Source organism: Scyliorhinus canicula, chromosome 20 (genome assembly GCF_902713615.1).
Source record: "Scyliorhinus canicula chromosome 20, sScyCan1.1, whole genome shotgun sequence".
In the NCBI taxonomy this organism is placed as follows: Eukaryota; Metazoa; Chordata; class Chondrichthyes; order Carcharhiniformes; family Scyliorhinidae; genus Scyliorhinus; species Scyliorhinus canicula.
The window spans coordinates 92,436,030-92,462,491 of record NC_052165.1 but is presented as its reverse complement, the minus strand read 5'-3'; the positions used below and the strand labels follow the sequence as shown (position 1 = coordinate 92,462,491).

At 48.7% G+C, this 26,462-nt stretch overlaps 1 protein-coding gene across 2 annotated transcripts; it reads right to left on the bottom strand.

Moving 5' to 3' along the window:
- Positions 1–8,619: 8,619 nt before the first annotated feature.
- LOC119954927 (sulfotransferase 1 family member D1-like) lies at positions 8,620–26,264 on the bottom strand. 2 transcript variants are annotated; one of them, XM_038780641.1, is made up of 8 exons: positions 26,253–26,264; positions 24,063–24,247; positions 19,206–19,334; positions 17,203–17,300; positions 15,622–15,748; positions 13,799–13,893; positions 13,026–13,206; positions 8,620–8,775 (listed from the first exon to the last, which is right to left on the bottom strand). In XM_038780641.1, exons 2-8 carry the CDS (start codon positions 24,229–24,231, stop codon positions 8,663–8,665), a joined length of 912 nt encoding a protein of 303 aa, XP_038636569.1. In that variant the 5' UTR covers positions 24,232–24,247; positions 26,253–26,264; the 3' UTR covers positions 8,620–8,662. The 2 variants fall into 2 exon arrangements, with proteins under 2 accessions (XP_038636569.1, XP_038636568.1); XM_038780640.1 differs by lacking the exon at positions 26,253–26,264 and having other exon boundaries at positions 24,063–24,267.
- Between the last annotated feature and the right edge of the window lie 198 nt (positions 26,265–26,462).

Genomic DNA, 26,462 nt, shown 5'->3' with positions numbered 1-26,462 from the left:
ACGTCCAGCGCATGCTCGGGCGGCTCAAAATAATGATGATGTTCCTCATATGTGACCCAAAGACCAGCCGGATCCAGCAGTCCAAACTTCACCTGCTCCTTGAAGAAGATTGACTTAACTTGGCTGAAGCCTGCCCTCTTCCCAGCCACCTCCACATTCAAGTCCTGGTACACCCACAGGGTACGTTCCCTTTGCCGACCGATGAATACATTCCTTATCCAGGAACCTGTGGAATCTCACTACCATTGCCCTCGGAGTGTCCCCCGCTCGCAGCTTCCTCGCAACCGCTCTATACGCCCTGTCCACCTGCAAGGGTCGGGAGAATGCCCCCTCCCCCAGCAGCTTTTCGACATACCCGCTACGTATGGCCCAGCGTCTGCTCCCTCAGCCCCCTCCGGGACCCCGACAATTCTTATGTTCTGCCGGCAGGACCGATTCTCTCAGTCCACCTTCTCCAGAAGCCTTTTTTGCTGGGCCCGAAGCATCCCCACCTCCAGCTCCACCGCTGTTTGATGGTCCTCCTGCTCAACCAGCGCCTTCTCAACCTTCTGGATCGCCCGATCTTGGGCGTCCAATCTGTGGTCTAGCCGGTCAATCCATTCTGTAATCGGGTCCAAACAGTCCCGTTTCTTCTTGGCAAAGCCGTCCTGGATGACCTGCATTAACTGCTCCGTTGATCACTTCGCCACCACCCCAGTGGTCAGGTCCTCGCCATGCTGTCTCCTGCTGCTGCTTCAGTAACGCTCTTGCCTATCTACTTATTTCTGCCTTTTCGTGCACTTCTGGTTATTTTCTCCATACACTAACACGGGGACATGGTGCCCAATTAGCTCAACCTTCGAATTCACCGTTTAAAACCAGCAAAGACCCCGGGGGAAATGTGCAAAAGTCCGACCAGAGCGGGAGCCACTAAATGTGCGACTTACTCCTTCATAGCCGCCCCCAGAAGTGGGGTGTTTAATTTTTACCCTTTTAGTCTAGGGTGTGCTGATTTCTTGGTGTTTGTTATCTAGGGGATTCTGCTGAGATTGATTGTCATTGATGCGACTGAGTTCTCTGTGATTTCCAGTTATCATTTTTAGGAGATTGTCTTTCAAATCGTTTGCTGCTATGAGTCCACTATCTTTAGCTGTCTTTTATATATTTATTTGCCTATTAATAACCAATGTCAATTTTTTGTTACTTAGCAAAGTGTGAAAGAAGTTTTAAGTTTTTAAAAAAAAAATAAAATTCTTGAAAATTCAAATTGAATTACTGGCAAACTGCAAGCTTAGCTCTGATCTTAACTCAGATCTGAATTTAAGATTTGCTTAACAAGAGCTTGTGTAACTTTTACAACTTAACTCTTTATCTTAACATTTTTTCTAACATTTACAGAAATGTTGGCTGTTTTTGGGAGGAAGCAGTTAGCTGAGGTGATTTCTACCGTCGCAAAGTCATCTCCAGTTATCCACTTTTAAAATGGTGGCACGAAGTTTCTATCAATTCACAAATGAACATTATTTCAAGTAATTGAAACTTAAGCTTCTGGCAATTCCAATCAGTTGCTTGCTAAAATAATTAACTTTTATCAAAGGGTGGAGAACTCAGCAATCCACTGGTTTCGTTTATGTCACTTAAAGCTTAACTTCGCTGGAATTTCTCTGACTCGAAAGAAAGGTTTCGGATTACAGCACAGGCTGTTGGTGCTGTTATCTCAAAGCCTGTCTGATAAGCACTGAGTTTGTAGTCTAGAACTGTTGGCTGCTGTTAACCCTTTGAGGGATTTCTGTTTTAACCCATGCGGCATTTAATTCTATGGATGCGTCCATGTTTTAAAATGTTCAGGCTAAACAATTAATTGTCTTCAACTTGGAATAGGGCAGTTCCATTTATTACTTCATTTATTTCTCGGGCAACTTTATATATTCTCCCTGAATTTGGAATATTTGCCATTTTTATAGGTTTGAATGTTTTCCATTTCATCGATCACACGGTTTTTTCTCTGCTTTTATTTTGAAATAAAAAACATTTGTAAATATTTATTATTTTTATGAGGATATTAATATTGCCTCAGGTTTGGGCGCCAAGTGTGATGGATTTAGGTCATTCGGACCTGATAATACTTTATTAATAATCTATGCTCCAGGTTAACCAACCAAAAGAATGAAATCCGTTTCTCTGCTAAGACTCAGAACACATCTCACGAAGGGAGAATGCTTTTCCGGGTCTCAGACCGTTAAACAAGATTTCAGTTACTTTTCATGGGAAAAGTTCAGGTACGTTACTCATAACTAAATCGTTACCTCTGTCGTCATGGGTCCTAGTCAATTAAGACTTCCTAAATGAGTGTCTAGGATTTTAAACTTTGAGAGTAATTATAATTTCATTCCAGTTCTTGTTATAAATAAACATTAATTTTGTTCAGATTGGGGCAGCACGGTGGCCTAGTGGTTAGCACAACCGCCTCACGGCGCTGAGGTCCCAGGTTCGATCCCGGCTCTGGGTCACTGTCTGTGTGGAGTTCGCACATTCTCCCCGTGTCTGCGTGAGTTTCGCCCCCACAACCCAAAAATGTGCAGAGTCCGTGGATTGGCCACGCTAAATTGCCCCTTAATTGGAAAAAATAATTGGGTAATCTAAATTTATTTTTTTTTAAATTGTTCAAACTTACAAACCTGGTGACTGTAATTATTGGGCAGCCAGAGATTTTGGATTACACAGTATAATTTTAATCAAAGTATTTTTATTGTAAAATGCACCCAATAGATACATACAGAATTGCAGAATTAAAAATATAAATTGATTAACAGTCTTTAGTTATCTGTTAATAATATAAAACCTGTTAACAGTCCTTTGTTATCTGCTAACACATTAACTTCTCTTAAGAGAATGTGATATCTAAAACATGGAAAATCCTAAAGTATCTTTTATCAATTTATAGTACATTTCTGAGAAGCTTAACAGAAACATACAAAACCATAATGGTCTTTATTTGATGTAGCAAGCTTGAAGAACGGAGCTTTGACCCACGCTCCTGGAGGGGAGTGAAAATGTACCTCCCTGCCAAAATGCCCCTCTTTTTATACATAAAATCTTCTAATCGGTCAAGGACTGTCTCTGATGTCTTATCACGTATTTGTGATTGATTGCCTATAGATAAATGGTTAATTTGTTGTATTATCATCAATAATGTTTTCATGATCTTACTGTCTGCGTGAATGTCAGGTGTCTTAAGATATATTGGCAAAGAGGGACTCATTTAGAGATCTGTCTGTTTTCAGTGTTGCCATGTTTCTTAGATATATAGATTGTAAAAACTACACTTCTTTGAGGGTGTTATTCTCAATGGCAAGAGTTACATAGTTAAGGAAGGATATGTCTATTATTTATCTGAAAAATTTCATATCTTCATGGTTTTAATAATTATAGGTGCATGGGAGTAATCTAAATAATTTACGGTGTGTTAAAGCAAGGTTTTCCTTATCCTGTATTTGTTTGGAATGTATTAATGACCCTTGAAGTCAGCTAGGAGTTTCTCCCAACAAATGGAGACTTCTGGATGACCTTCAGCTGAAGTGGTTTTATTCCACTTTGAATTAAAATACTGGTTGTATTAATTTCTGTTACCTTATTTCAACCCGAATTTTGCGGCGAACATGATATTCATCACACTCAAACCTCCACTTATGAGAACCTCCCTCCCTACCCGGAGTCAACCGAGTGAACCTTCTCTGGACGCCCTCCAGTGAGTACAGGCTCCGGCCTACTCCAACCTCCCCTCATGAGAAACTCCCTCCTGAGACAAGGAGCCGAGACTGTTCCCAATATTCCGGCTGTTGTCTCATTAATGCCTTGTATAGTTTTAGCAGTACTTCCCTGTTTCCGATACTCAATTCCCTTTGAAATAAAGTCCAACATTCCATTCACCTTCCCGAAGACCGGCTGATCCTGCACGCGACCTATTCGTGACTTCTGCACGAGGATCCCTAAATCCCTCCGCGCTGCCCCTTTCTGCAATATCTCTCCATTTAAATATTATCAGCTCCTTTGTTCTTCCTGCCAAAGTGCATCACCTCACATTTTCCCACTTTATATTCCATCGGCCAGGTTTTTGCACACTCACCTAACCCCGCCTCTGTCCCTCTGTAGACTCTATGTCACCCTCACCACTTGCCTTCCCACCTATCTTTGTGTCATTCGCAAACCTGGCAAAAGTGCATTTACTTCCCTCGCCCAAGTCATTAATATATATTGTAACTACTTGCGGCCTCAGCACAGGACCCTATGGCACTCCACCAGTTACTATCAAAAATGCCCCACTTATCCCAACCCTCTGCCATCTATCAGTGACCTAATCCTCTATCTTAAGTGGGACGGTGCAGTCCAAATGGGCCGAATGACCTGCTTCTGCACTGTATGTTCTATGTTGTTCTATGTTTTATCCATGCTAGTATACTACCCCCATAACCATGCGCTCTGATCTTATTAAGTAAGCTTCTGTATGGTACTGTTACGACTCCTTGGGCTAGTGCACGGTCAATTCCAGCCCACAACCCCCAGAGCCACGATATAAATGAATTAACCAGTAATCCAAAGCATTTGGCCGCTGGGTGGCCAATAATTACAGTCATCAGGTTTGTAAGTTTAAACAAAATTGATGTTCCTTGATAGCAAGAACTCGAATGAAATCCACAGCAAATACAACTGGTTACCTATTAGCTAATTCCTAACACCCCACTTTAACAATCCACAGACGCCGTCTCTCCCGATACGGGACACCCCGCATTCACCGTCACTACCCACCCCTCCCCCTGTATTACGGGATACCCACAGGCACCGTCTCTCCCGGTACGAGACACCCCGCATTCACCGTCTGTACCCCCCCCGGGTGAACGGGACACCCCGCATTCACCGTCTCTCCCACCCCCCCCCCCTCCCACCCCCGGGTGTACTGGACACCCGCATTCACCGTCTATCGCACTCCGCCCCGCCCCCGCCCCCCTCCCCCCCGGGGGTACGGGACTCCCGCAGTCACCGTCGCTCTCCCGGGGTACACGACCCCCTACAGGCACCGACTCCCCCCCCCCCCCGGGGATACGGATCCCCGGGTACCCCACGTGTTCAGATCTGGTGCTGGGCCTGACGGAATCAGTGCTCTGGAGAACGTCCAGTTCCAGACTCGTTGAATGTTCATTGTTAAACACTAGTGTGGGTCAAATAACAACATGAGAACTATCAGAATCTACTAACTATTATATTGCTACTATTAATTAAGTTATTACAAATGTGACTGTCTTCTACGACGACGTTATCCAGGCTCCCCGGTGTAACAGTGTCACGTGGATGCTCTTTACTGCCACCTGTTGGTTGGAGTTTGTATAGGTTAATATTTACATGACTGTTTATGCATATTATCAGACCACAGGCACTATCTGTCCACGGAGTACGGGCTCCCCACGGGCACCGACTATCTCTGGTGTACGGGCCCACCCACGGGTACTAACTCTCCCCAGGGTACGAGTTCCCCACAGGCACCGACTGTCTCTGGGCACGGGTCCCCCCCCCCCACAGGTACCGACTCTCCCCTGGATACGGGTTTCCCCGCCCTCACGGGCACCGACTCTCCCCGTGATACGGATCCGACCACGGGTACTGGCTCTCCCCAGGGTACGGGTCCCCTCTTGATCACTGAATGTCCCTGGGGTATGGGTCCCCCACGTGTACTGACTCTCCCTTGGGTACAAATCCCTGAAGGGCACCACTCTCCTTGGGGTATAGGTATGAGTTGATGAAAATTATCACCACTGGGCCTGATCTTTTCCGGAAAGAATTCGAGGAAGGGGATTCTTTCGTAGACGGGTGCTCGCTTACCCAGATTCCCATCACCGTTCTGATTAATCACATCCACACTTTCCTGTATCCACGTTGTCTCTGTGGAGAGAGAGAGTCAGAAAGAGAGAGAGAGAGTGGAAGATGGAGAGAGAGTCAGAGAGAGATGGAGAGAGCGACAGATAGAGCTGGAGATAGATATAGAGAAAGAGACAGACAACAGATATAGAGAGACAGAGACAGAGAGAGAACGAGAGACACAGAGAGAGAGACAGAGAGAGACAGATAGAGAGAGAAACAGACAGAGAGACAGGCAGAGAGATACAGAGAGAAAGAGGTACATACAGAGAGAAACAGACAGACACAGACATAGGCAGAGAGAGAGTGGGAGAGACTGAGAAAGATGGAGAGAGAGAGTCAGAGAGAGAGCCCCCAGAGCAATACTTCGAAAGTGGGGCATAGTATGAACCAGGAAACAATAATGTGAGAAGGGCACAACGCTAATCATGGTGAATTTGTATATCGCCTGGATTAATCAAATTGGCAAGGGTCGACTCAAGGGAGATTTCATACACTGTATGAGGGAATGTTTCTTAGAGCAATATGATAAGGAGCCAACCAGGGAGCAGACTACTTTAGATTTCGTATTATGTAATGAAGAAGGATTGATATGTAGTCTTGTCGTTAGGCATACTTTTGGAAGGAGTGATCACAATATGTTAGAATTTCAAATTCAGATTGAGCGAGTGAAGACTAGAGTTTTAGTGTTGAGCAGAGGTAATTATACAGGTGGATCCACCAAAAATGGCGTCCGGCTGAGGATGGTGCGAAGAGGCCACGTTCAGCTACAAAAAAGGCTGCAGCTCTCAAATAAACAGAAGGCTGCGGACCTGATTTGCAAGCAACACAGGAAAAAGGCCATCGAGAAGCCATCCCGGGACAATGGGCTCAAAATGGAAACCGATACTAGTGTCGCAGACTTGGTAGCGTCTGTTTCCTTATTTGGAAAGCCATACGTGCCTCGGACCCCAATGGACATAGCTGGTAAGGACACGCTCCCGCCTTCAAGGTGGCGGGTCTTGATTGGACCTAATCGATCAGGGTGATCGAGCTCTGAGCGATTGATTAGGCGTTCACCTGGGACCAGCCAAAAAGGGTTGAAACCCCCGGGTCATAAAGGGTGTTGCGCAACCGCTCACTCGCTCTCTTGACAGCAACCAATAATGGTGACCCTTCACCCGCAGAAGAAGCGGTAGACCATTCACGCCATCGATGGAAGGACCAGAGCTGAGGACATCGAGCACCAGCAACTGACAGTCAACACTGGCAAACTGTGGACTCCAGATAAGGGCCATGTCAGCCCGGTACGCGCCAGTGCCCGCTCCAGCACCATGATACCTGGGCCCTTTCCCTCCACTATGGGTCCGAAGGCCTAATTCTCTGCTATAGACCCCTCTCCACCATCCATTCACCTGCTTTGGGGTAGGTGGCGATGAGGAAGTCATCGGGCTTTGCCTGGAAGTGTTTCACCGTCCCCCACTTCCCAGCCACGCAGTCGGCAAAGGGGACATCTTCCAGCAGTTTCAGCTGCTCCTGGGTGTGTTCCCTGGCAGCTCAGGGTGATAGTCCAGCTCCATCTCCTGGATCCTGAAACTGGGCAGTACCATGGTCAATTCATTCGGGACCAAGAGGCTCCCGTCTCACTGCCCCCCCACACTCCCCACTGACCCTCACAGACAGAGACCGAGGAGGCTCATGTCGCTCTCCCTGTCCCTCTCTCAGTTCTCCCTCTCTCACGGCGATTTCTCTACAAACACTGGTGTCTCTCAGTCCCCTCTCACTCAGTGAGATCTCTGTACAGTGACTGGTGTCGCTCAATCCCCTCTCAGGGAGATATCTGTACACTGACTAGTGACTATCACTGCCCTCTCTCTCAAGGAGATATCTGTACACTGACTGGTGTCTCTCAGTCCCCCCTCTCTCTCAGGGAGATATCTGTACACTGACTGGTGACTCTCACTCCCCTCTGTCTCAGGGAGCATCTGTAATCTGAATGAATATCGCTTATTGTAACGAGTAGGCTTCAATGAAGTTACCGTGAAAAGCCCCTAGTCACCACACTCCGGCGCCTGTCTGAGGAGGCTGACACGGGAACCGAACCGTGCTGCTGGCCTGCTTGGTCTGCTTTAAAAGCCAGCGTTTAGCCGAGTGAGCTAAACCATCCCCTCGGCGTCCCTCATCCCCCTCTCTCTCTCTCGGGGAGATATCTGTACACTGACTGGTGTCTCTCTGTCCTCTCTCTCTCAGTGAGATGTCTGCACAGAGACTGGTGTGTCTCAATCACTACTCTCCCTCTCAGGGAAATATTTGTACACTGCCTGGTGTCTATGTCCCATCTTTCTCTGTGAGATATTGGTACATCGACGGGTGTGCCTCAGCCCCCGGCACTCTCTGAGGAGATATCTGTACACTGGCTGGTGTCTCTCAGTTCCATCTCTTTAAGGGAAATATCTGTACACTGGCTGGTGTCTCTCAGTCCCCTCTCTCTCTCAGGGAGATATCTGTACACTGACTGGTGTCTCTCAGTCATCTCTCTCTCAGGGAGATATCTGTACACTGACTAGTGTCTCTCAGTTCCCTCTCTCTCAGGGAGATATCTGTACACTGACTGGTGTCTCTCAGTCCTCTCGCTCTCAGGGAATATCTGTACACAGACAGGTGTCTCTCCGACATCTCTCTGTCTCAGTCAGATATCTGTAACCTGTTCAATGATAGATCAGATTTGATGAGAAATAATCCGAGTTTGTGTTTGGTGATTGGAGAAGTTTATTTGCTTTATCGCTCAGAGTGGTTACAGGACGTTGCGAAACTTCAGTGAGCTGTTAACCATCTGTCTCTCATAGTGTTCATCAAAATCTTCATTCTGAGAAACTGTGAAGTGATTCTTCCAGTCTCCAACCTGACCTGTGAGCGAGTGAAAGAGAGAGGGTGAGAAATATAGAGAGAGAAACAGAGAGAGAAAGGGTGTGAGATGGAGGAAGAGAGTGATCCAGAGAAATTGGGAGAGAGAGAGAGACGATGAAACAGAGACAGCAAGACGATGGGAGAACAAGAGGGACAGAGGGAGAGATAGAGAGCGAGATGGAGGAAAAGAGAGATGGATAAAGAAAGAGACCGGTAGAGGGACAGATAGTAACAGAGAAAGAATGACAGGTATGGAGCCATACAGATGGGGAACATTGAGTGAACCCGTGACAGACAGACAGGGAGATAGAGGCCGAGAGAGGTTGATATAGAGAGACAGAGGGATAGAGAGAGTGGGAGACAGAGGGAAACAGAGAGAGTTAGAGTGAGGGATTGACAGAAAGAGAGTTTGACCGACAGATAGATGGAGAGACAAGGTAAGTGAGATAGTGAGAGAGAGAGAGACAGTCAGACGGAAAGGGTGAGCGAGACAGTGAGTGAGATGGAGAGAGAGTGTGACAGAGAGAGGGACAGAGATAGAAATAGGGTTAGGGAAGGAGAGAGTGGGGAAGAGAGAGGGAGTGAGTGTTTAAATTGATTTCGGTGTTATTCCCGTGCTGATGTGTTTGGATTCACCTCATCCCATCCATTCCCTGTCTGGGATCAACATTCCCCTCGCCCCCTGTTGACGGAGGCTTGGTGACTTCCTGCAGTGTCTCTGGCCAATGGTACCCCCCCCCCCCCCCAGGATGTTGTTAGTGGGGGATTCAGCGATGGTGATGTCATTGAATGTCAAGGGGAGATGGATTTCGACATGGACGGCTTCAGTGTCTGAGGAGTTGTGAAAGGTGCTGAACATTGGGCAGTCAGCAGCGAACATACCCACGTCTGACCTTTCGATGGAGGGAAGGTCATTGATGACGCAGCTTAAAATGTTTGGGTCCGAGGATACTCGTCGCACATGATCCTCGGGGTCACGTGCAGATGCCGGAGGCTCTGAACCAATATTTTGCCTCCCTCTTCACTGTAGAAGACACTGAAAAACTTCCAAGAACTGCAGTTAATGCAGAGGAACTTGGTGCAATAACAATCACGGGGGAGACTATTGAATAAACTGATTAAAGGCGGATATGTGTCCGGGACCTGGTGGCCTGCACCCTGGGGTGTTAATGGAGATGGCAACAGACATAGTGGATGGATTTGTTATGAAATTTCAGAATTCTTTGGATTCCCAGTGAATTGGAAACACACTAATGTGATGTCCCTATTCAACAAGAGAGAGAGGCAAAAAGTAGGACATTTAAGATCGATTACCTTGACCTCTCTGGTGGAGAAGTTGTTGGAATCAATCATTAAGGAGGAGATGACTGAACATTTGGAAAGACAAAGCTCAATCCACGATTGTCAGCGTGGATTTATGAAGGGTAAGTCATGCCTGACAAATCCGCTTAAGTTCTTTGAGGACGTAACCAGCAAGGTGGATAATGGGGAACCTGTGGATGTGGAAGATCTAGATTTACAGAAGGTGTTTGACAATGTGCTGCAGAAAATATTGACCCAGAAGGTGAGAACACAGGGGATTGGAGGAATAGTGCGACATTGGATTGAGGATTGGCCGACTAACAGAAAGCAAAAGGTTGGGATAAATGGGTTCTTCTCTGGCTGGTGAACAGTAAGTCGCGGAGTTCCGCAGGGGTCAGTCCTCGGAGCTCAGCTATTTACAATCGAGATAAATTATATGTAAGCAGAGACAGTGTAACATAACAAATTTGCGGCTGATAACAAAATAGGTGGGAAAGCAGGGAGCGAAGAGGAGATAATGATTTTACAGATAGATACAGATAGGCCAGGAGACCGGCCAAAATTTGGCAGATGGAGTTTAATGTGAATATGTGTGACGTTATCAACTTCGGTCGAAAAAATAGAAAGGCACATTATTATCTAAAGAAAATCAGATTCAAGACGCGTCTGGGCAGAGGGGCCTGGGTGTCTTTGTTCATGAATCACAAAAGGTTGGTGTGAAGATGCAGCGTGCAATTAAAACGGCAAATAGAACTTTCGCGCGCGTTTATTGCGAAAGGAATGGTTATCAGAGTAGAAAAGTGTTGTTGCAATTGTATAGAGCTTTGGTGAGACCACATCTGGGGTATTGTGTCCAGTTTTAGTCTCTTTATTTGAGGAAGGATGTAGTGGCATTGGAGGCAGTTCAGAGGAGGTTCACCAGATTGATTCCGGGGATGAAAGGGTTGACGCCTGAGGAGAGATTAAACAGTTTGGGTTTATACTGGCTGGAGTTTCGAAGGTTGAGAGGGGATCTGATCGAGGTGCATAAAATACGAAAAGGGATTAATAAAGTTAACGGAGACAAAATGTTTCCCATCGTGGAGCAATCGAGGTCACAGATAGAGCTTGAGAGGCGGTAGATTTGAAACTGGGATGAGGAGGAACTACTTCTCGCAGCGGATGGTAAATTTGTGTAACTCACCTCCACATAGTGCGGTGGAGTCTGAGTCATTAATGATTTGAAGAAAGAGATAGATATATTTCTGAAGGTTACAGGCATATGGGGTAAAGAAAGTGAGATGGATTTAAGACCAGGAAGAGATCAGTCATGATCTGATTGAAAGGCGGAGCAGGCTCCAAGGGCTGAATGGCGCCTCCTGCTCCTAATTCATGTTCCTGTGTTACTAGGTTCCCATTGATTAGAAACTGAACAGGACCCAGCCATCTCAACACTGTGGCTCCCAGAGCAGGTCAGAGGCTGGGAATCCTGCTGGGAGTAACTCACCTCCTGACTCCTCCCAAAGCATGTCCGCCATCTACAAGGACACAAGTCAGGGGTCTGATGGCACCCTCTCAACTTTGTCATGTGAGATTGCCTTTAAAAAATGGACGTTTAAGCAATGCACCTTTAAGAAATGCCGTGATGTCAGACTGTGGGTGATGCTCGGCTTTAAGCTCAGCCATTTTGACGTTTTTAGTTTCAGTTTGAGAGAGCAGCTGAAAAGTGGCTGGCTGGTTTGATGAGATCTGCCGGAAGGAAAAGAGCTGGTCTGGTGATTTCTGCAAATCCAAAGACTATAAATATATTGAATGTAACCTGTTGTGCTCCTATTTTAGAAGGGTTTAATTCTCTTGGAGGTTCAAAAGAATAGTTTGCAGGATTAGGTAGTGTTGTATTTTTTTCGGGGTTATCTTAGAAGTAAGTGGTGTTAAGAGATCCACTGTTTATTTTAAAAGGTTATGTTGAGTCCATGGAATAAACATTGTTTTGTTTTAAAAACCAAGTGTCCATAATTTTTATACCACAACTAGGGAACAAACCGTGTGCTTCAAAAGCAACAAATCATTAAAGTGGGGGAGGGAGGGTTGGGTGGACTCCATGATACATGTTTGGGTTCGGAAAACACCTCTCCCATTACAATTGTCCTGGATCAGTACGGCTCCCAACAACACTCGGGAAGTTCAACACCATCCAGGATAAAGCAGCTCCCGCTCGATCGACGCGCTAACCCCCACATTCCACATCGCTCCCTCACCCACCGATGCACAGCGGCAGGCGTGTGTCCCGTCTACAAGGTGCACGGCAGTCACTCTCCGAGGCTCCTTTGACAGCACCTTCCAAACCCGCCACCTCTCCCGCCCAGAAGGACGAGGTGCAGCAGAGGCACAGGGAACACCCACCGCCTGCAGGTTCCCCCTCTGAGCTCCCCCCATTCCCACATACTCACCATCCTAACTGGGAAATATATCGGCCTGTACTGTCGATGGGTCAACATCGCAAACCGCCCTCCCGACCAGCACTATGGGTGTACCTACACCATACTGGACTGCAGCAGTTCAAGATGGCGGCTCACTCAACACCTTCTTAAGTGGCAATTAGTAATAGGAAATACATTCTGGGCGGGGTCAGCGATGTCCCACATCCCGTGAATGATTTAGTACAAAGGCGGCACTTACAGCTTGAGCCTTTCCTGGTGTGTGTGTGTGTGAGGAGAGGGAGACAGTGTCTCAGGGAGCCTCCCCGCTCTGCATGCTCTACACTGACCCTTTCAATGGCTGGATTGTCTCTCCCAGTCCAGAATGGAGGCGGTTCAGGGCGTCGGTTCAGGGGAGGCCCAATGCGGCCTACCCGGAAAGGCTGATCCTGGGAGTGGTCAGGGCTCAGGCCCCTCAAAGGAGTGAAAACTTAACCCTGACGCAGCTCCCCACCCCTCCCGGATCTCTCCCCCTTGACCCCTGGAACCTACCCTTGCGCATGAACCTGGAGATGTTCTGATTCATGATGCTCGCCGGAAGGGTGGTGTAATTGGCCATCGGATTGTCCTTCATGACCTTGAAGGAGGAAAGGTGAACGATCTTCTCAATGACGTCCTCTTCCACAACTTTCTCCATGAACTCGGCCACCTTCAGGATCTCCCTTCTGGGATTCTATAGGGTGGAAATAGACCGGAGTTAGAAGTCTCGTGGGTCATTGAGACAGGGGGGAATGAATAACCAGAACCGGGGGTCCGGGGGACAGCAGGACCGAGAATCGAGAACCAAAGTCAGGGGTCAGTAAAAGAACGATTGGCCTTTCAGACCAGTGGTAGCGGGAAGTGACTGACCATCAAGTGACAGCAGGAGCGAGAATCCAGAACCACGCTGAGGGGTCAGTAACAGAAGAACAGGGCATTAAGACTAAGGGTCAGGTGTCAATGAGAGAGGAATTGAACATCCAGGTCAGTCAGAAACCATCCAGAGTGAGGGACAGGGATCATCTCTAACTCTCTCACTATCTCATGTCTCTCTTGCTGTCTCGCTGCCCCGCTGTCTCTCTCTCTCTCTCTCTGTTGCTGACCTTTCTCCCTCTGTCTCTGTCTCTCTCTCTCTCGCTGACCTTTATTCCTCTGTCTCTCTCTCTCGCTGACCTTTCTGCCTCTGCCTCTCTGTGCCTCTCGCTCTCTGTCTCTCTCTCCCTTGCTTTGTCACAGCCTCAAGACCTCCATCCTCCTCCACACTCGGTCCCTCGCGCTGCCATTACCTCCTTTATATCCTCATAGAAGAGAAAGAGAATCCGATGTTTGTCCTTCGCTTCCCACCATCCCTTCACATGGTCGTACCAGGGTCCGAAGCTCACTGAAATAGAGCAATAACAGGCACAGTAAGATCCCACTGAGTTTCTCCCTGTTCCCAAAGACAAGGGGCTGGATTCTCCGCAACCCCAGCGCAGAAATCGCGGCTGACGCTGGATAATCTCGTTTGATGCTGTAATCGGGCCCGCGCCAGTTCGGCAATTCTCCGGGCACCGAAACGCTGCATCACGGGGGAGTACGCCGTGCCATTGCCAGAGGCCCGCCCAGCGATCCTCCGCTCCCGATTGGCAGTGTTCCTGACGGCGTGGAACTAACCTGGTATTGCCGATCGGGCTGCTCCCTTCGCAGCTGCAGCCGCCCTGGTCAGGGACGGATGGATCGGAGGCAGCGTGGGGGGAGGGGGGTTGGGGGGGGGGGGGGGGGGTTCGGCGGAATTAAAGTGCGGCGGTTGAGGTTCGGGCGAGTGGCCGATCGGGGTGTCACCTGTGTGGGTCTATCTCCGTGGTCCGGGTCCGCCATGGAGCACGGCGCGGCTGCAGGGGGCCACCGCTCTACGCATGCTTGGCCTCTGACCCGGAGGTGCCGGGGCCCCGATCTGCAGCGATAGCTGCGAGATTCCGTCCGGGTCCCTGCTCGCCCCCTGCAGGGCAAGGAATTCGTGTCCCTTTCATCCAGGATTTTCAGGAGTAAAACTCCACCGTTTTGACGCCGGCGTGGCAACATCGTCTCAATGATGGTAATTATCCCTTTGGTGTAGGAGGCTAAGGAGTGAACTGATAGAGGTCTATAAAACAATGAGGAGGATTGATGAGGTAGACGGTCAACATCTTTTGCCAAAGGTGGAGTTGTGTAGAACTAGAGGGCATAATTTAAGGTAAGAGGAGAGAGATGCAAAAGAGACTAGAGGGGAAATGTCTTCACACAGAGGATCCTAAGCATCTGAAATGGGCTTTACCAGTCCTGGGAGTGTTTCATGGGGACAGTGTGGAGGGAGCTTCACTCTGTATCTAACCCCGTGCTGTACCTGTCCTGGGAGTGTTTGATGGGGATAGTGTGGAGGGAGCTTCACTCTGTATCTAACCCCGTGATGTATCTGTCTTGGGAGTGTTTGATGGGAACAATGCAGAGGGAGGTTTACTCTCTATCTAACCCCATGCTGTACCTTGTTCTGGGAGTGGTTGATGGGGACAGTGTAGAGGGAGCTTTACACAGTATCTAACCCCGTGCTGTACCTTGTCCTGGGAGTGTTTGATGGGGACAGTGGAGAGGGAGCTTTACACAGTATCTAAACCCGTGCTGTACCTGTCCAGGGAGTGTTTCATTGGGAAACTGTGGAGGGAGCTTCACTCTGTATCTAACCCCGTGCTGTACCTGCCCTGGGAGTGTTTGATGGGAACAATGCAGAGGGAGGTTTACTCTCTATCTAACCCCGTGCTGTACCTTGTCCTGGGAGTGTTTGATGGGGACAGTGTAGAGGGAGCTTTACACAGTATCTAACCCCGTGCTGTACCTTGTCCTGGGAGTGTTTGATGGGCACAGTGGAGAGGGAGCTTTACACAGTATCTAACCCCGTGCTGTACCTGTCCAGGGAGTGTTTCATTGGGAAAGTGTGGAGGGAGCTTCACTCTGTATCTAACCCCGTGCTGTCCCTGTCCTGGGAGTGTTTGATGGGGATAGTGTAGAGGAAGCTTTACTCTGTATCTAACCCCGTGGTGTGCTGGTTCTATGGGAGTGGTCATTGAGGTGTTGGTGATGTGCGGATAAATCTCACCTTTGCCCTCCATGAATTTTTGTGAGAATTTATGCCAGGTTCCCGGCTCCGGCATCAGGTTACAGGTGCGATGGAAGTGAAAATATGACACGAGACTATCCTTCGCGTTACGAGCGACTAATATTGTCTAGGAACAGGAAGAATCATCAATTAGTAAATCCCCCTGTTTTTTTCAATCCATTGTTCAGCAGTTTGTGGGAGCAAGTGATGGACTCCCAGAGTTTAGAGACTGATGGAAGTTGGGAAGGTGTCTATGTGAGGGAAAATTCATTTTCGTAATATTTCTACCACAATATTGCCATCATGTCAGATGCGGGGAAGGAACTTTCGTGTGTGAGCATGGGGATAACTGGCTCAATTTAACTGGAGGGGGAGGTCAAATCATTAATGTAGGTGTGCAGGTAAATAGTTGGAATAGTAAGGCATGGGACCGGGGTGGAGGTTGGGCAAACTTCAAACCAGATACTTACGTTAGGCAGATATGAGCCATGATTTTAAACTTGCCTGTTAGGACTTTAAAGGAAACATATACAATTGGGAGATCGTAAATGTGTGAGGCAAAATAGTACGCTTTCTTTAGAAAAACAACACCCATCAGCTTAGTCAGAAAAGTGTTGATTAAATCTGGGAAAGGGAATGTCTAATGGGTTGTAGATGCAATAGAATGGGAGATTAAATAGGGCGAAACCAACATTATTAATGTGTGACTGAAGGCTTTCGTGGGTGTGGCTCTGAAATGTTGAAAAAGACAGTTTGCGCTCAAACCAGATATATGACCAATGATTTTGGCATCACCCTCGCAGGGAATTATGGGTGAGATTCCCCGAAGAGCAGCAGAGCATTTGTGGTAATATTCCGGAAACTCCTCTGGATTAGAATATCCATAAGGACTGTTGCCATCAAAAGGGTTTTTTTCTCAGAGTTTATTCAATCAAATAACATTTAGGACATGTTTGTATGGCGTTGGTGATGGTGGAAAGGTGTTATTGCATATGTAGATGTTGTCCTATTTTGTCTTCATTGAATAGATGCTTAAATTTAACATTTTAAATGACCACAAGTGATCTTGGATTTTTACTTATGTTGACTTGAGACAATTCCTCATAATGGACAAATTACAAAACGTGGTGGCAGCTTGTTCCCAGTTACCCGCTGGAACACGGCATCAAGAGTCACAACATTGCACAATTTGGTGTCTGAGGGTGTGTGTGTGAGAGAGTCACAGAGTTTGGAGATTGAAGGACGGGGGAGTGAGTGAGTCCCACAGTTTGAACGCTGAGGGAGGGAGTAGTGAGTGAGTCCCACAGTTTGGAGACTGAGGGAGGTGGGAGTGAGGGAGTCCCACAGTTTGGAGACTGAGGGGGGGAGTGAGGGAGTCCCACAGTTTGGAGACTGAGGGAGGGGAAGTGAGGGAGTCCCATAGTTTGGAGACTGAGGGAGGGGAAGTGAGGGAGTCCCATAGTTTGGACACTGAGAGTGGGGCAGTAAGGGAGTTTTGAACAGGGCGAGGGATGAAGGGTTTACAGGGTCGATGGGAGTGATAGTGGGGAGGGTGGTGAGCGATGTGTCCCGGGTCCCTACCTTACAGTCCTGCTCCCAGAAGGATTTGGGAACCAGTTGGATCGGGAGGTGAGTTTTCATCATTCTCGGAGATTCCATTTTCGCAAGGACACCTGTACCTGCAGTGAAATGGAGATGTTACAACATTGCGGTACAATAATCTTGCTCACATTGTAAACCCGACGCTCCCCATGGTACGGGTCCTCCATGTACACCCACTCTCACAGGGGTACTGGTCCCCCATGGGCACCCACTGTACCCGAATAGGCACCGACTCTCCCCGGGGTAGCGGTCTCCTCACGAGCACTGACTCTCCCCTGGGTACAGGTCCCCCCCCTCCCCCGCCACGGCAACTGACTCTCCCCGGGGTACGTGTCTTCCAGGGTCACCGACTCTTCCCAGCGTCTGGGACCCCAAGGGCTCCGACTTGTGCCGGGGCACGGGTCTCTCCAGGGGCGCAGACTCTCCCCACTGACACTCGAGTCTGCTCTGCCCTCAATCGCTCCTGTGGCTAATCTTTCCCCTCACCTTTGCCTCACTCACCTCTAACCTCGATTTCCCCATCAGCCTCCACAAATCTCTCTATCTATCTACTCGGTGACTGAGCGAACCACTGTTCTCTGGGGGTACGGGGGGATTTCCAAATATTCACATCGCTCCGAGCAAAGATATTTCCCCTTCGTCTCAGTCCAAAATTGACGACTGCTTACCCTGAAACAGTGAACGTCCCCCTCCCCCCGTGACAGGCGCTCCAGCTGGGGCGCAGTGCAGGGGGGGGGGGGGTACTGGAAACAGTCCCTCAAAAATGTGGTTGCCTTTCGTTTCCCTGCACCCCAAGGAATACCGACAGTTCTCGTTCTCTCATCATTGCGGGGGTGGGGCACCCCCTCTTATCCGAGGAGCAAGTCCTTACTCTCCCAGTCAGGCAAATATTGGGAAGTTAGATTCAAAACAAAGATACTGATAGGGAATCAGCTGCACTGGGGGTTTGTGAGTTTAGACACGAAGCAGGATGTAGCAGATGCTTTGTTAGGCAAAGTGGACAGGAACAGCCTCGGACCCCAGCACAAAGCCACACCCAGTTGCAAAGGTGAGCTCCATCTCTCTGGGAGATGCAAACTGTTGTGATTAAAATTCGGCAGCAGGCTTCTGTCTGAGCAAAAACATGAAGATGCTATGCTAAAGCAAACGAAAAGTTCCCAAAAGAAAGCTATCTGCTCTGTGTGGACATTGCTTCCTGGATTGGGCTCACCAAAACCTATGGGATGTTGTTTTGGGGCGCTGTATTCTTCCGGCTGAGGGAAGTTTTTACATTTTGCTTGGAGGGAGTTGTTTCATAAGTAAACTGTCTGCATATCTGCTATTACAGCTCATTATAAATGCTGTTTTCTGTTGCCGAGCTTGTTTTTTTTTATTTAGAGTACCCAATTCATGTTTTCCAATTAAGGGGCAATTTGGCATGGCCCATCCTCCTACCCTGCACATCTTTGGGTTGTGAGGGATGAAACCCACGCAAACACGGGGAAAATGTGCACACTCCACACGGACGATGACCCAGAGCGGGAACCGAATCTGGTACCTCGGCGCCGTGAGAATGCTAATTGCCGTGTGTTTTGGAGTAAAATAAACGTTTTGTTATTTGAGTAACATAAGACAAGACTGAACCGCCCCACACCCTCCTCACGTGGATCATGTCTTTTCACACATTTCTTTCCAAATCATAAAATGCAAATAGTTACGAACTGGCGTTCCCAGATTCCCCGATGGGGTTTGGGTTGCCTTCATGATGTATGTCAGTGAGGGTAACGTCACGAGGATGTCCCTCCATAGATAAGGGGAGTATAAGTGGACACATTGCTCCAGACATGATCTTGCTGCTGGGGACAGTTGTAAGACTCAACGACTTTGATGCTCCACCCCCCTGCCCGCCCCCTATCTCGCCAACCTCACCACTCTGTCTCGCCCACTACCACCAACGCCCCCCACCCCCCACGGCCTTGCCCCCGCATCACAGCTAGTCTAACCAGTTGGCAGAGTATTATCCATGAAGTATTCGAGGACGGGAACTCGACGATAGATGGGAGCTCGTTTACACATCACCACATCACCATTCTGACTAATCAGATCCACAATTTCCTGCATCCATGTACTTCCTGTGGAGAGAAAAAAGAGACAGAGAATGAGAGAGCGACAGAGAGAAAGAGAAGGTGAGGAGACAGACAGAGAAAGAGTGACAGATTAAGGAGAGAGAGAGAGAGAACGGGAGAGACAGAGAGAGAGAGCGAGACAGGCAAACCGAGAGTGAGAGTGAACATTGAACATAGAACATAGTGCAGAAGGAGGCCATTTGCCCCATCGAGTCTGTACCGACCCAATTAAGCCCTCACTTCCGCCCTATTCCTGTAACCCAATTACGCCTCCTCCCCTTTTTCGGTCACTAACGGCAATTTATCATGGCCAATCCACCTAAGCTGCACGTCTCTTGACTGTGGGAGGAAATCTGAGCACCCGGAGGAAACGACGCAGATGCGAGGAGAACGTGCAGACTCCACACAGACAGTGACCCAGTAGGGAACCGAACATTGGACTCTGGTGTTGTGAAGCCACAGCGCTATCCACTGTGCTACCGTTCAGCTAGAGAGAGACAGAGAGAGAGAATGAGAGAGACAGAGAAAGGGAGAGAGAGCCGAACAGGGAGAGGGATAGAGAGTAAGAGATACAGAGAGACAGAAAGAAACAGTGAGAGAGAGAGAGACAGAAGGAAAGAGAGACAGAAAGAGAGCGATAGACAGAGAGAGTCACAGACACAGTGAGAGATACAAGGCAGAGAGAGAAAGAGAGAGATACAGAGTGCGAGGGAGACACACACAAAGAGCGAGAGAGGGAGACAGATGGAGAGAGCTAGAATGAAAGTGAGACAGAGGGAGAAACTTGGTAGACAGAGAGACAAGGAGAGAAGATCGAGACACAGAAGTAAAGAAAGATAGAGGGAGGCAGAGTGACAGACAGAGAGAGAGAGTGACAGACAGAAAGGAAGACAGAGGGAGAGTGAGACAGAAAAGAAGAGATATAGTGAGAGATTGAGATGCACAGTGAGAGAGAGACACACAAGTAGCGGAATTGAATGAGAGAGCGCGAGACAGAAGGATAGGCAGAGAGACAGTGAGAGAGAGAGACAGAGCGAAAAGATGCAGTGAAAGAGCAAGAGGCAGAGGGAGAGAGAAAACAGAGGGTGTCGTGTTTTTCACCCTGGGGAAACACGGACTGCAACTGGATGCAGTTGTACTGGAAAGCAGACACCAAACTTAGACGTTGGTTCAATAAGATTTATTGATCATCTGTAACAGTGCACACAGCTTGCTGTGGATTGTCACTCTACTACTCTAAGTGTGCTAACTATAACTATCTAGACCAGACTAGCTCTGAGCCACGTGTAGAAAGTTCTAACTGACATATGCACCGTGACTGTGACTACAGTTGTCACAAGTGGAAAGAGGCAGAGTGCTGATGACTCGTTTATATTATAGTGGGAACACCTCTTCTAGTATTCTGCCTGATGATTGGTTGTGTTCTGTCTGTGTGTTGATTGGCTGTACTGAGTGTCTGTCACTGCCTGTCTGTATCTCATTATGTGCACGAGTGCATATTATGACAGAGAAAAAACAGCGAGAGAGACAGAGAGACAGAGATAGAGAGGCAGTGAAATGAAATGACTCAAGTCGGCTTACATAGAATTTACAGTGCAGAAGGAGGCCATTCGGCCCATCGAGTCTGCACTGGCTTTGGAAAGAGCATCCTACCCAAGGTTAACACCTCCACCCTATCCCCATAACCCAGTAACCCCATCCAACACTAAGGGCAATTTATCATGGCCAATCCACCTAACCTGCACATCTTTGGACTGTGGGAGGAAACCGGAGCACCCGGAGGAAACCCACACACACACGGGGAGGATGTGCAGACTCCGCACAGACAATGACCCAAGCAGGAATCGAACCTGGGACCCTGGAGCTGTGAAGCGATTGTGCTATCAACTTCAAATGAAGTTACTGTGAAAAGCCCCTTGTCGCAACATTCCGCCGCCTGCTCGGGGAGGCAGGTACGGGAATTGGCCCGTGCTGCTGGCCTGCCTTGGTCGAGTGAGAGACAGATGAAGATAGATCGTGACAGAGAGACAGATAGAGATGCAGAGGCAGTGAGAGTGAGAGACAGAAGGAAAGAGACAGAATCAGAGAGACACAGAGGGAGACTGAGTGACAGACAGAGAGTGACAGAAAGGGAGCGAGACAGAAGGAAAGGGGACAGAGGGAGTGCGACATGAGAGAGCGAAGACACCGAGCGAGAGAGGGAGACACAGAGAGACCGGGAAAGTGAGACAGGGGAGACAAAGAAACAGAGGCCGTGAGTGACAGACACAGAAGGAAAGAGAGAGAGAGAGAGGGAAGCAGCGAAAGGGAGAGAGACAGAGGGAGAAAGAGTCAGAAAGAGAGGCAGAGAGACACATTGAGAGAGAAAGAGGGAGAGGGAGACAGAGGTAGGGAGGCAAAAGGAGAGAGATACAGAGTGAGCGTGCGAGAGACAGAAAGAGAGACTGACAGAGACATAGAGACTGTGAGAGAGAGACAGAAGGAAAGAGAGAGAGAAACAGAGAGAGAGAGACAAGGAGAGGGCAGAAAGAGATCGAGAGGCAGATAGACAGAACGAGAATAACAATGCTGTCAGCTTTAAAGTACCTGAGGGCAGCAAACCGCACCCAACCATTTATTTTAAATGGAGCATCAGGTTGCATTTTTTTAAGTGCTGGTGAATTTTTCCGTGATATTTAAAAACGACTTGTGTAAGGTAGAGATGCTCTTCACAGCGGTAATGCCCGAAGCAATTGCTGTCTTTAATACGTTTACATTTGCAAACGATAAAAATAGTAAACATTTTAACGTTGTAATTCGAAGATCTGATGAACATTGCACCCCCAGCAAGAAGTGCTGGTGAATACGTCTCCAAAAACGTATTCTTCTGTGTTATCCCTCCAGCAAACAATGATGTTTCTTCACTGGAGATTGTGTGTTGCACTGTGCTGACTGGTCTGGGGTTGAGCTCAGAGTAACAATTCTTAGCAATATGATTTTTTTCCTTTGCATTTGGAACAAAACTTGCCAAACTATCTTTATCGTTTGCAAATGTAAACGTATTAAGGACAGCAATTGCTTCGGGCATTACCGCTGTGAAGAGCATCTCTACCTTACACAAGTCGTTTTTAAATATCACGGGAAAAAAATCTCTACGTGATCTTTCGGCCCTCCGAATTTAAAGTTGTTTCTTCCTTCCTCTCTAAGTGTCCAGCCCAACACCTATTCAGCATCTCTGTGCCGTGCGGGGTTTAAACATTCAAGTCTATTTAGAGTTCTTGAACGCAAGTTGAAAGATAAAACAAAAAGGGAACAATGCCACGATTCACGGTGGGAGCTCCTCAACGAACAGCCGCGCCGCTGAACACACCGGGACCAGTTTCTAAAAACGTCCTGAGCGGGATCCTCTGATTCAGAGGCAAAGTGTTGACGCCATTGTCAACGCTATCGTGTTTCTCGACGGCGTCATCATGGCCTCAGAAGCAGCGATTCTGACCCCTACAGGGGGCCAGCTGGGCACTGGAGTGACCCACGCCGCTCCATCTACCTATCCCCGGCGTCAGATGGGAGCCACGGGTCTGCGCATGTGCAGTGGAACCGGCGCCAAAGCGCACATGTGCAGTGGGACCAGCGCCATTGGCACGCATGCGTTGTGGCTCCCTCCTCAGCGCCGGCCCCGATGCAACATGGCGTCGGGCTGCAGGGGCCGACTCGGAAGAAAGGAGGCCACCAGCCCCAGAGGCTGGCCCGCCGATCCATAGGCCCCGATCGCGGGCCAGCCCACAGCGGAGGACACCCCCAGGGTCGGACCCCACTCTTCCAACACCAGACCGCTCCGGATGTATCCACGCTGGGAGGAGGGGTGGGCTCTTAGAGCGGCCCCCAACAGGCGCCGCGCCGACTGCACCGGCGCCAATGGCGCCGATTCTCTGGACTTGTATCGGATCGGCGTGGCAGGATCCGCGCCCGTCCAGCCGTTTCTCCGTCCCGGTCCCATGATGAGAGAATCCCGCCCTCTGTGTCCGTGAGATCAAATCTAGCCGATTCACTAAAGTTTGACTACCAGTGCCAGTTTCCTGATCCATTTAATTTCTTGTATTGATCTCTGCGACTGGTGAGTATTGAGAATTCTGTTCAAGTGCGGGCGCTGATAATATCTCGCACCGCGTATGATATCTCTCTCTCTCTATCTCTGCCAACTCTTCCTTCGCTTTCTCTCATTCACGCCATTGAGTAACGAAAGACTGAAAAATCATCAAATCTCTGTGGAGTTTGCGACTTCACTTAATTATGTTATAGTCTTTTTCTCAGTGATTAGTACCATCGAACCCTGGTACCATGTAATGGTCTTTATGGATGGCCTGATTTATATTACAATAACACTTGTAGCTAAAGCTATAAACAATTTATTAACAATAACTGTGGGCCAACTATCTCCACAATAACAGATGAATTACGGTATGCTCAAGCAGAAGCAACCTCTCGCGCAGCTCCCTAGTCAGTCTGAGGTCACCTGACTAACATTCACTAATCAACTAATGAGACTCCTGGAGGTCAGTCGCTGAATTACAACACAGCCATGATATCACTACAGATCCCTCCCTCTGCAGCATGGGCCCCTCTAACTCTAGCGTGGTCCCCCTCCCTCCAGCGTGAGACCCTCCTGTCCAGCGTGAGTCCCTCCTCTCTGGCGTTGAGCCCTCCACTCCAGCGTGGGCCCCTCTCCCTCCGGCGTGTGCCCTCGGATCTACTCACCTGCTTTGGGGTAGGTGGCGATGAGCAGGTCATCGGGCTTTGCCTGGAAGTTTTTCACCGTCTCCCAGTTACCAGCCACCCAGGCGGGAAAGGGGACATCTTCCAACAGTTTAAGCTGCGGCCTCCTAACTGTGATGCCTCGCGCCTCCGGATGATAGTCCAGCTCCATCTCCAGGATCCTGAAACTGGGCAGCACCATGGTCAATTCATTCTGGACCAAAAGGCTCCCTTCTCCTTCATCCCCACCCCCTACTGACCCTCACACACAGGGACCGAGAGGCTCCCGTCTCCCTCACTCACAACCCCCCCCCCCCCACAATGCCCCTGACCCTCAGGGACCGAGACCCACACACACACAGACACAGACAAATACACGTTCACATTTGCACACTCACCCTCACACTCGCACAAACTCAGAGACACACATTAAGACACACACACATTCAGAAACACACCCGCGGGCACACACAGTCAGACACACACACTCGGACACTGACACACCCACAGACACAAACTCAGACACACACAATCAGACACACACATTCTGACATTCAGACACACAGTCAGACACACACATTCAGACACACACTCAGACACACACATTCCGACATTCTGACACATACTCAGACACACACATTCAGACACACACTCAGACACACACATTCAGACACACACTCAGACACACATATTCAGACACACACTCAGGCACACACGCACTCAGGCACACACAGATCTCAGACGCACACACACTCAGACATACGCACTCAGACACACATTCACTCGGACCTTCAGGCACACACACTCAGTCACACACACACCCAGACACACACACACCCTCAGACATTCAGATACACCCACCCTCAAACACACACACACACGCAGAGAAACACGCCCTCAGACATTCAGGCACACACACTCAGACCCATACAGTCAGTGACATGCACACTCAGACATACAGACAAACACACTCAGACACAAACACCATCAGACACACACACCCTCAGACGCATACTCAGACACAAACACTCAGACACAGACAGAGAGAGAGAGAGATAGTGACAGGGAGAGATAGAGACAGGGAGAGGCAGGGAGAGATAGAGACAGAGAGATCTGGAAACAGTGAGATAGAACATAGAACATAGAACAGTACAGCACAGAACAGGCCCTTCGGCCCTCGATGTTGTGCCGAACAATGATCACCCTACTTTAAACCCACGTAACCCGTATACCCATAACCCAACAATCCCCCCATTAACCTTACACTACGGGCAATTTAGCATGGCCAATCCACCTAACCCGCACATCTTTGGACTGTGGGAGGAAACCGGAGCACCCGGAGGAAACCCACGCACACACGGGGAGGACGTGCAGACTCCACACAGACAATGACCCAGCCGGGAATCGAACCTGGGACCCTGAAGCTGTGAAGCATTGATGCTAACCACCATGCTACCGTGAGGCCCCTGAGACAGGGAGAGATAGATACAGGGAGAGATAGAGAGAGAGAGACAGTCAGGGCGTGATAGAGACACAGAGAGATAGAGAGCGCGAGAGATAGAGACGGAGAGAGACAGAGACAGAGAGAGATAGAGACAGATTGAGATAGAGACGGATAAAGAGACAGGGAGAGATAGAAACAGGGAGAGATAGACACAGGGAGAGAGAGAGATAGGGAGAGATGGAAACTTTAAGAAATTGAGACAGAGAGTGATAGACAGGGAGAGATACAGAAAGAGAGAGACAGACAGGCAGGGAGATAGAGACAGAGAGAGATACAGAGATAGAGACAGAGAGATAGAGACTGGTTGAGATGGAGAGAGAGAGATAAAAACAGGGTGAGTTTAACATGGAGAGATAGATGGAGAGTGAGACAGCAAAGTCGTTACAGAGAGTGAGATGGAGATAGAGAGTGAGGGAGAGAGAGAGGGAGAGAGAGACAGCGAGGGGGAGACAGAGAGAGACAGAGAGAGAGACAGAGAGAGAGAGAGGGAGAGAGACAGAGAGACAACGAGGCAGAGAGAGAGAGAGACAGAGAGAGAACAGCGAGGCAGAGACAGAGAGAGCTAGAGATGGAGAGAGAAAGAGACAGAGTGAGAGAGAGACAGACAGAGAGAGACAGCGTTGCAGAGAGAGAGATAGCGACAAAGAGAGAGAGACAGCGAGGGAGAGACTGAAAGAAACAGCTTTTACCTTGTTTTCTCTCCAAATGTCAAATGGTTGACGTTGTTCTCCACGTTTATTGGATGGGTTATGCAAATATATACAGTCGATGATGATGTAGCTCTGCCCGAGGCAGTCGTCTGTTAGACTCTCTGGTAGGAATTTGGGTGAGGTCAGAGCTCCCGGCCTCATGCTTTTTCCAAATTCCAATTAAGGGACAATTTGGCGTGGCCAATTGGT